General features: G+C 34.0%; 1 protein-coding gene across 7 annotated transcripts; it reads right to left on the bottom strand.

The window, feature by feature from the left end:
- Nucleotides 1–1,947: 1,947 nt before the first annotated feature.
- On the bottom strand, nt 1,948–11,126 carry LOC110036238. Of its 7 annotated transcripts, none has more exons than XM_020740639.1 (4): nt 10,793–11,126; nt 4,236–5,943; nt 2,862–3,237; nt 1,948–2,295 (listed from the first exon to the last, which is right to left on the bottom strand). In XM_020740639.1, the coding sequence occupies exons 2-4, from the start codon at nt 5,920–5,922 to the stop codon at nt 2,046–2,048; spliced, it is 2,313 nt and encodes a 770-aa protein (XP_020596298.1). In that variant the 5' UTR covers nt 5,923–5,943; nt 10,793–11,126; the 3' UTR covers nt 1,948–2,045. The 7 variants fall into 7 exon arrangements, with proteins under 7 accessions (XP_020596298.1, XP_020596293.1, XP_020596294.1 ...); XM_020740634.1 differs by having other exon boundaries at nt 4,236–5,972; XM_020740635.1 differs by having other exon boundaries at nt 4,236–5,985.
- Nucleotides 11,127–11,479: the final 353 nt, after the last annotated feature.

The raw sequence follows: 11,479 nt of genomic DNA on the forward strand, positions 1-11,479 counted from the left end.
TATGTGTGTGTGTTTTTAACACCAGTGAGGCAGGCGTCGGTAGATCGCTGGTCTTGCCGGAAGGTTAATCTCGAGGGAACGCTGCCTTATTTCAGAAAAAATTTTAGGTGCGGAGTCCGCGCATACGGACTGCGGCTAAGATTGACGTAGGAAAAAAAAACGGATCTCAGTGGAGGTCCGTATGTGCGGACTCCACACGTAAAAACTCCTTGATTTATCTACTTCAAGCAAGCGAGAAAGAGAGCCAAATACAACCGAGCCCTTAAATGCTTATTGGGAAGCAATGAATGTAGTGTCACGGACAAAAAGTCACACATCAGCTAGGTGTAGAGTCGAAAAGCAGTATTTAAGTTTTAGGTTGTACACCACACCGAAGTCTTTTGGGAGTTGATAAGTGGTATCAGAGCAGATTACTATCTGTCGGGTGTGTGGACTCTCCATGGTCTAGTGGGACCCCGGTGGAAGTCGATCCGTGCGAGGGTGTCACGTGATTGGGTGGAGGAGAATGTAAAAACAGCATTTAAGTCATGGGCTGCCCACCTCTCTTAAGGGCTCTTTTGGAAGGTGACAAGTGATATCAGAGCAGATTACTTGCTCTTTTGGGAGGTGACACTCCATGGTCCAGTGAGACCCTCGGTGGAGCCCATCTATGAGTCATCGACAAAAAGTCTCACTACGGCTTGGTGTAGAGCTGAAAAGCAGTATTTAAGTCTTGAGCTGTCCACCACTCCGAAGAGCTCTTTTGGAATGTGACATTAGGCAAGTAAAATGAAAGATAATTTACTAATTAATTCAATTAATTTCTGAAAATCCTAATATTTGATTTATATAATTTTAGAGCTCCACAAGCAAGCCAATAAAGAAAAAAGAAAAAGGGGGAGAAAAATTCTGATATGAAACTCAATTTCAATAATTAATTATTTTTCTTATTAATTAATATTAAAATTAAATAAAGAACCCAAATTTTAAAACTTATTTATGTTTAAGTTACTATTAAATCAAATATGCCCAAAAGAAATTTTAGAAGCTTTAACTCAACCCTTCAATAGCTAATATTTTTATAGAAAAATCGGCTTTGTTGGAGGAATCTTAAACACTAAGGATCAGTTTAGGGCAGTTTATTTGGTGCAATATCATTTTGAAAACGCACCTGACTTGTTTGGGTAAACTGCGTTTTGGCAGCTTGTGCGTTTTCAAAATGCTGAAAACAATATTTTCACGCCGCACCTATCTAGGTGGGTGGGAGCTTTCTGGCTGCGATCTGACTTTTTCAAAAAAAATAAAAATTTATAATAATCGTCGTACCTAGCTTATCAGCAGATTATTCAGTAAACTACAGCTGCCCCAAACATACCCTTCCAAACAGATCCTAAATGTATAGGTGTCGAGAAACGCAGACCCATAAGTATTGTATAATAATTTTGATTTTCTATCAATTATAATTTTTTTAAAAATCTATACAAATTGTTTCTAAAGTTAAATTTTATAAATAAAATGCCACTTTTATATTTTAAATTTTTTAATTATAAAATAAAATTATCAAATAATTTTCCTCCGTCCGACCTACAATTTTCATCTTGATAAATCATGACATTATATAAAAAAGTCAAATTTTATCAGAGTTTTAAATGTTAATTTGTTTGATTCTTCAAGCAAAAAATAAAAAAAAATAAAAAAAAACTTTAACTTATCAACCTAAAGTGCTAAATATGTAATATATTGATAGAAAATCAATAAAAAATCTCAATGAGTCTGATTCTACAACTCATCCTAACCAAAAAAGAGAGAAAAAGGAGCCACCTTTCATGAAAACAAAAACCAAAAACAAAATTGAACTTGAACAAGCCCTCAGCAAACAAAAAGACTAAATAATTTCAGCAAAAACAAACCTATTTCATGAAAACATGATCATGAAAAATACCATATGCTGCAATGCAAAATTTCAACTTTCTACCATGATTCATAAAACCAATATATTTACAGGAACTTGCTGTCTACAGTAGATCTCAAACAATATTACAGAATAAAACCAAAATATAAATACATTACAGGAATTTCTTTGTCTTACCAGTCGAATCAAGCCTGGAACCCTCAGCAGATTGATTATAGTTTGAAGGAACATCTTCAATGATTCTTAGGAGCTCTTGTATAGAACTATGAGTAGTAGAAGTTTGGCTCAGAAAAGAACTCTCATCTTCATGCATTTCTTCCCACAAAGGAGATTCATCCATAAGAATATTTCCAGGATTTGCATCCCATTTTCTATGCTGCCCATACTGGTAATTTTGATTAAATCTAAATATAAATTAAAAAAAAAAATACAAGTTAGGAGCTATTTAAAAATGGAATATTAAGAGAATCAATCAAAGCAAGGGGAAAAAAAGGAAAATTTGAATACATACCACTCAATTCTTATGTATTTACGTATCTAAAACCTAAAATTTCATATTTACATGCATGCCGCTCAAATTTTCATCAAAATACCACGATCACTATTTTCTTTAAGTGATGCATTTTTCATGCATAATTTTATGACACCATGGTCTGACAAATGTAATATCAAACTTTGGTTGTCAGCTATGTAAATACAGAATAATTGCATGATGTGCATGTAAATTTCCCACCAAAAAAAAAAAGATTGAGATACTTACCACTCAATTCTTAACAATTTACATGTCTAACACCTAAACTTCAATTTTTATATATATGTCATCTTTTCTATGCATGAAAAGGTGTATTTCACCTATTAAATGTTCAAGTAATGATATTTACTATGCATTTTGAAAGATTTGGAATTAGATATGAAAATGCATAAAAATTAGGTGGTATGCATGTGATGCCCCAAAAACCAAAAATGAAACCTTAACAGCAATCTCAAATTTGAGTGGACAAACATCAAATCATCAGCTTGGCTTTCATTCAATTGATTTCTTTTAGCGTGATGGATGAAACTATAGGTGCTCCATGGTTTTTCGACCGAGTAGGCACTGATTGGTTGGGCAAGCACTCGAAATGCCATGTCTCTCAATTCTTTCGTGTCACCCCCGTGGAACTTCCACCACTGTAAAACATTGATTTTGGGATTTCGAGCATCCCGCTTCGCTGTCGGAGATGAAAACTTACCCTTCTTCTCCACGAATAATAAAAACTGTACCCGAACGGTGTCTGCACGATCATCGTTTGGATGCATTTTACATATCGCGGCCATCGCTCCTTCGAATATATCATCATCCTGGTCTGTTGGTGAAAATAAGGCATTAATTCAGTTAGATATTTCATCCCATAGGTTTCCTGACGAAGGAAATTATAATGCCAAAAAAGTAAAGCAAAATTTACATTACTTAAATATCTCATACATTGCACTAATAAACCTATGTATGAAATGGTGTATTTCAATTTTAAAAGATAATAATAGTGCTATTTTTTATGTGATATTGAAAATTTGAGCGATACTTGTGTGAATATGAAAGTTTAGGTGTGAGATATGTAAAGACAAAAAAAATTGTGCGCCATATATGTAAATGCCCCAAAAGTATAATAAGGGGTATAAAGTTTGGACAAGGTTGTTATATGCTGATATTTGTCTAGTTCAAATTTTCATTCGTTTAAAACCAGCTTGTTGGAAATTTTTCATAAACATCGCGGTACATTCAACTCACCAAGTTAACCAGGGGAAAAATTTTCGACAAATGAAAATAAACAAATAACAAGGCAAATATGATAAAATTATTCTACTAATCAACTAAGCAATTATTAAATCTATTAAAAATATGATAAATTTATATACGTAGCACACAATTCTTATATAGTAATGTATCTCACACCTAAAGTTTCATATTTATGTACATAACATTCTGATTCTTTAAACTTATGCATGAAAAGGTGCATTTCATTTTTAAAAAGTGATAAGAGTGCTATTTTTTATCAAATATTAAATATTTGAGTGTTATGTGTGCAATATGAAAATTTATGTTTGAGACATGTAAATACATAACTATAGCATGTAAATGCCCCAAAAATTAAATGTAAAGAGATACCAATAAATAGTTAACACAAGTGAATAAGGCTCTATTTGTGTTCAGCTCATTCTCAATATCCATTCACTTGATAAACAGAATAAACACGAGCGTTTTAACACATGAAACATGCGTTGTTTGCAAACAACCATTTTTTTTAGACAGCCCAAATATTAATGTTGATAACACGAAAGTAAAAGGATAGTAATGTGATAATACCTGGAGGGCGCCTCTTTCTACCACCAGATGTGGAAGTTTGAATGAAGTCTTCATCATAGTATTTTGGAGTAAGAGCGTACGCCAAGCATTGCATTGGAACATCATTTTTCGTCCATCTAGAATGAAGTTTTTCCTTCACAATCATAAACATATCCTCATGTTTTTTTAAATTATCTTGAATTTCTCCCAACATATTGTCCATTCTCTCACAAATTTCTCCAATTAAGGGGCCTTCTTGGTCTGTAAATTTAATCATTTTGAATATTGGTTTAGCAATTGATAATGCCAATTGTACCCCTTTCCAAAAATCCTCTGACAAAACACCTTCCTTCACACTTTCTCCACAAAGCTGAACTTTCTCATCAAGTATAGGTAGTCTAGACCATATGTCCCATTGATCAGATAAAACAGCAGCCACTAAAGTCTCTCTTACATCAAATAAAATGTGAAAAATATAATAGAAACCATAAGGTCTTGTAGCAGATTTTAGTAACTCTAATTTTGAATAATTAAAAAAATCCTCAGCTGCATTAAAGTGATATATAATGTATCTCACAATAGCTTTTGCATTCAAATATATTTCCTTCAGCCAACGTAATTCTTTAATTACATCCTTCAAAACCAAAGTTAGAGTGTGAACAATACAGGGGGTCCAAAATATGTGTGGATATGCCTTCATTACATCCTCGCCTACAGCTCTGCAATGAGACGAATTGTCCGTAATCAACTGAACAACATTATAAGGGCCAACCTTCTCAATTGCATCCATCATGTAGTGAGTGATTCTTTTATGAGATTTCTCGATGACTAGAAAGTCAAGAGCATGTAGAAACATCGATCCAAATTGATTTGATGCAATTAGATTGATTAACGGTCGATGTTTGGTATCCATCCACCCGCTCGTTTGGATTGAAATTCCATAATGAGACCACTTTTGCTTGAAAATATCAAGCTCGCTTTCGACTCGGATCCTCTCATTTTGCAATAGAATGGTGGAAGCCCTTTCGCATGATGGGCTCTTATAACCGGGTTCTTTACTTATTGCTGATACCATTTCATCCCAATAAGGTGACCTTAGTACATCAAAAGGGATACCATTCGCACATAAACAACGAATCACCTTAGAATCAACATCATCTCGGTCTTGCGTCAAGGAATCTTTCTCGAACGAGCCTGCATATGACAAGGCTAATGAAGGTCCCTGCGACGTAGCCCCAGAGCTGGCATTGAGTTTCGATTTCTTCAATGGAACCACATTTGGTGAGCTCTCAACTTGCTCGACTTCTCGCTTTATTTGGAGTTGAAGGTTTTTGTCGGCCTTCACGATGGAACAATAACCGATCCCTTTACTTTCGCCTTTTTTATGTCCCATCAAGTGCGCGTAAACTCGAGTATAAGTGCCATGATATATCTTTTGGCAATGTTTGCATTTAAAAACATGGGAACCTCCATGAGAATTCCCACATTTCCTTCCTTTTACCACGTGTTTCCATAAAACAGTTGCATTAACATCAGTGTGGCTTTCCTCCGCTAACTGTGCCTCAAGCTCATGCTGTGCTTGATCTTCTTCGCTGTAGACCAAATTTTTATCTTCAAAAATAAAATGCCCTTCCCCAATCGATGAGAACTCGATTCTCCCATCGTCAACCCCGGGATGTTCCGGATCGAAAGGACGGTCTGCAGACATTTTCTATAGTGTATAATGATTCTGGCAACAAGAGCTAACGCAACGAATATCTGTCGAAAAAGCCTGATATGTATAATAAGATTTTAAAAAGCAAATTGATGTACAAAGTGAATGCCTGAAAATCAAGTACTAGCAAGGATCCATAGTTAATAATTTGCAATAAAAAAAGGAATATTTGCATGCATGCCACTCAATTCCTATGTGTTTACATATCTAACACCTAAACGTCAGTTTTAACAAATATGTCACCTCACTTTTTAAAAGTTAAAATAGTATTATTTTTGGTGTGACATGAAAGTGTTGGGTGGAAATGTAAAAAAGTGAAGTTAAGATGTCAGATATATAAAAACACATGAATTAGGTGGTATGTACCCCAAAAGAAAAATGACAGCATCGTTTACTATTATTGCTATACAATCTGATAATTCTTCACATAATAGTACTGTAACTCTATTGCAAAGCATGAGAACGTGCTAAAATGTATGTTGAAATTAGAATAGAATATAGGGAAATTTATATATACTTAGCACAGGTGCATTTCACTTTTAAAAAGTGGTAACAGAGCTAATTTTGATGTGATATGAAAGTTTAGGTGTGAGATATATAAATACAAAATAATTGTGTGCTATGTATGTAAATGCCCCTAGTATATAATCTTTTAGATTATATACAAATTAAAGCCTAACCACTGGTTAGATATTTCACAACAAATATGAAAGTTTAGGTGTGAATTTTGCACTCATTCGTAATCAAACAATTTAAGCTAAATACTTCACAACAAATTTTTGTCATGAAATGCTTTATTAGAAAATTTGTAAATTCATCTTACAACGTACCGTTAGATTATAGTGTTTATTTAAACAAGTGATTTACAGCCATCTTTGTTGACATCATCCTCACTCTACAAATGTCGGTCTAGATCTCCTGTAATTAGGACCCATTGGTTTTACTTTACATATATATATATATATATATATATTCGACATTTTCTTATATAGTTATTGGGTCATCCAAATCAACTCAAAGCAAAGTTCATTCTTCACTATAGAATGTTCCTCCACAGTAATGTCTTTGTGTAGCTTAGATTAGTCCCAACTCAGTTACAACTTATTTTTTCACTGATTATAATATTTTCCACATTAGTTTCTTTCGTTTTGGCTTGTGTTACTGCACGAAATATAATCCATTTAGCTTTTCTAAAATCCCAAGTAATTAGCTAAGGAAAATAACTTCCAATCTATTTTAGGTTTGGTTTGATTTTAAGAGAAGATTGTAATCTCACTCATTGATAGAATGGCACGTTCCCTCTCCATTTGCATTAATGTGAAGCCACTAGTTTTGTCCTCATCAATGGTTACAAATGAAAATTGATCTTTGCTTTGTTTTAGTTAGCATTTAGGACATTTGATTACATTCTATCTTTTTTATCACCACACAATTGTTACAATGAACATTCAAAGTGGATGTTATGAGAAATTAAATCTCCATGAATTCCACCACCATCAATTCCACTTTCATCCATATTACACTGAGTCCAACAATCCTCCATGTTGCAGCACATTATAAATGAAACTTAAAGATATACATCTTGTGTATAAGAAGCATGCAATGATTTTACCATTAGGATAGATATATTTGAAGAAAGGAATCCCTATCAACAAAAGAGCTAAAGGCTAGATCTAAATCCACCAAAGCACACTTAGGAAGGAGCAGTCATTCCCCCTTTCCAAATCATCCAACACAAATGTGACAACATGAAAATTGGTTTTTTTTTTTTTTTTTTGCCTTAACAATGGATGATTATCTTGACCATATTAAAGAAATTTTATTTAGGTCTTTTGACATGTCAAAAAAACAATTGATAGAATTGGTGTTTAACAACACCGACCACTTAACGATAAGTATTAGCTTCATCATTATGATTCCACAAATTCTAGGATGTCTGAAGTTTTTATCAATGTAACGAAGATGGTAACATCACCAGAAGGCCAAAAATGACCATACCACTTTTGCCAATCATTTGGACATTTAAGAATGATCTTATTAGCTCGCCAACATTAACTAAAACTTTGATTAAATGGTTATGGATTATCAAGTTTAATTTGGATCTTCGGACAACTTAAAGAGATAGATCAAAAGATCTAAATAGTTACTGGTTGGATCTTCGGACAAATTGGAGTTGAATAAATATATTTTCCTTTAACTATTCATGACCAACTTTTGGATAAGCAAACTACACTTAAACAAAGCTTTATGGATTCATTGATAATATGACTCAGTTTAACAAATTGATGATTTGAGGTGCAATTGTAGGAAGTTCTAGGGCTGCATCGATAGATTTTACTCCAAATTGTAGCCTAAGATCCATTGAGAACTTCTAAATCAAGAGATTTATATTCTCGAAAAAGCATTCCAGTGAACCCTTCATTTGGAATGATTCCTTGACTCATCATATCAAATTAAGCTCCCTATTACATCTAAAAACATCTCTTCACAAAAATCGATCAAGAGTATATCTTTAGTTCCTCATGGAACCATTGCTCCAAAGCTAAAGACTATGACTAGGGTTGCTTCAAACTATTAAGTATCGCTTACTTTAAACGTTGCAAAATTGGAAATTATGTAAGAAATTGCGTCAGAGTAGCCTTTTCATAGGACTGTTGAGCAGGATCAGTAAGAGGACAAAGAAGATGACATGGATAAATATGATCTGTGATAGTGTTAGTGATGTTGAGAAAGCACTTAATGGTTAACCAATAACAACTATAAAATGTGACTTGGCTATTCTACAAGCCAAAATTGACACGAAATGCACAAGAATTTTTACATCTAATTCAAAATTAATGACAAACCATGCAAACTTATCATTAATGGTGATAGTTCCATGAATTATGAGTCCACTTTTAGCTGGTGTAGGATAAAGTTCACTATTAAAATGCATCCCTCTCCCATAAGATCGCTTATGTTTCCAAGATCATGACCTCTTTTAACCAAAGATGCTTTGTCCTCGTACAACTAGCTATTTATTATGATCATATTTGGCCCAAAATCCCACTTATGGTAGTTGATCATATGCTTTTGAGTTGACCACAATAGTATGGCTTGGGCATTACTCAATTTGACTAGGTCAACACCTATGTCTTCAAGTTGAAAGGAATGATTTTTTCAAGATCTAGTCAAACGAAAAAAGAGTTTTATCTAAAAAACCAAATAAGTCATATTTCACAACACATAAGAAACCCTCTTATAGTTTGCTCCATCAAGAGTTTGAATGCAATAAGAAACCCTTGGCACTGAACCCAATTAATCTAATATTGCTCAACAGGTCCATAGATAAGATTCTTTAATAGAGCTACCAAGCAGATTGAGGTTTATGAGTGAATTTCATTCCTTGTGCGAGGGAAACCCTTGATTTGCCCTTGGGTCTCTCAATTAACCTCAATCGATAGGATTTCACTTAAATCCTAGCCAACCACTCCCCTTGTAACATTTTTTCACATATAAGATGATTCTACATGCAACGAGACAAAACTAAGAAAGAGATTTACATAATAAGAGTGCAAAAGAGTTGACAAAAAAGTGGGGGAACCTCTTCAAGGATGGTCGGTGCGCCAAAAGAAAAGGCTTGACATTTCTTTATCAAGGGAGGTGACATTTCTTTATCAAGGGAGGTGACATTTCTTTATCAAGGGAGGTGACATTTCTTTATCAAGGGAGGTGACATTTCTTTATCAAGGGAGGTGACATTTCTTTATCAAGGGAGGTGACATTTCTTTATCAAGGGAGGTGACATTTCTTTATCAAGGGAGGTGACATTTCTTAATCAAGGAAGGAAAATAAGCATTAAGGGATTAATTGAAAAAAAAAAAATTGTTGTAATCACTCTTAGTACAAGAGGAATGAATTTTTAGAACTTTAACTCGGCAAACATTTTCTTTTATCATTATAAAAGGAAATAAAGTACTAACTCCAAACTATGTCCAAAGAATTTGGTTCATATGGGAGTGGAGGAAGCTGCGGTCACAAGTAAATATGAAAGAACTCCCTTTATTCAAGATGGGTGAATACGTTAATGAAAATGCCAAAAAAATCTTAAATTAAATTAGAAATGAATATAACTCTCCGAGAAGGAAGAATGAGAACATCAAAAGTCATCATATGATGAAATACACAAATCATGATTAGCTTGTTATCATCTCCAAATCAAGATATTCAATCAAGGGTTGTATGGTAACTGCTTTAGCAGTTTTAGTAAATCCTATAATTCTGGATTTAATACAACCTGCCAACAACAGGATTTAATAAATTTGGGATTTAAGGCAAATCTGAGAAGGAATTAAGAATAAACTAGATTTACAAAATCATGGATTTAAAATTGTCTTTTTTTACTCGTAAGATTCAAGTTAAGTACTACTTAAATCGGTTACGATACTGCCCCTCAGACTGGGAATTAGATATCCTAAAGTTCAGTATAAGAAAGTATTATACAAAAACAATAGTCTCAGAAGTACTTCAAATGACTAGGAAATATTCCATAATGGCATGTGGATAATCAAATACAATCATTCCTCATTTCTGCGTTATTTCAAGAATGAACTGATGTGGAATAGTAGCAAAAACCATTAAGCAGTAGGTAGACCAACAATGTCTTCAGATCTAACCAGGTATCTCAAACGTTTTGAGATTGTTTAACTTCAATAAACAGAAGGTCAAATTTTATTTTTCTCTACTCACATGACCGAGAGTGATGGGCAGCACCGAAATGAAATTTCATGTGTTCCTAGCTCAGGAAATCCAATTCGATCTCCACAAATTGCATCACGGAAAAAGTTTTGGGAATTGATTACCAAAAAGTTTATATTGTCCCTACCCAACTTTCAATGATTGACTCGAAGCGCGAAAGTTTCCAGTGAACTGCTGGATGGAGCGGGGAAGATCCTTTGAGTCGGAATCACATCGAAGAGTTCAGCTCGAAGAATCGGCGGCAGGGTTACTTCGGCTGGTGGCTGCCTTCGTGGAAGATAAAAAGAGGGAACACTGAGGATTAAGGGTTTCCAGCGCCATTAGCGTCGTCGCCTTTGATAAGGGAGATATAAACCTAATGGCGGGGAGATTAAGATCAGTCGCATCGACGATTGTTAGGGTTTCGAGTTCTCCGACATTGGCAAAGGAGTGTCACACCTACGTGTATCCGGACACGAGACACATAGAGGGCATTAGGGGTGGGTGTAAACGCGGCTGTTTAAAAAGTGTGTTCGTGTTTGACTCGTTTGTTTAACGAGGCGAACACGAGTTGTTAAGACATAAGACAATAAGAAATTTGAGCAATATTTAAAAATTATTATTTATATTGAGCCGAACAAGAGTTGTTCATGAACCGAGTCCTTTTAACAACCCTAATAATATAGCCATAAGACATAAGACAATAAGGATTTGAGCAAGATTTAAAAAAATTTGAACAATATTTAAAAATTATTATTTATATTAAACATAACTTGAATCAAATTTAATAATTTTTATTCTATTTTCTTAATCAATATTTTAATTGATTATAAAT

Source organism: Phalaenopsis equestris, unplaced genomic scaffold, assembly GCF_001263595.1.
Source record: "Phalaenopsis equestris unplaced genomic scaffold, ASM126359v1 Scaffold204167, whole genome shotgun sequence".
Classification (NCBI taxonomy): domain Eukaryota; kingdom Viridiplantae; phylum Streptophyta; class Magnoliopsida; order Asparagales; family Orchidaceae; genus Phalaenopsis; species Phalaenopsis equestris.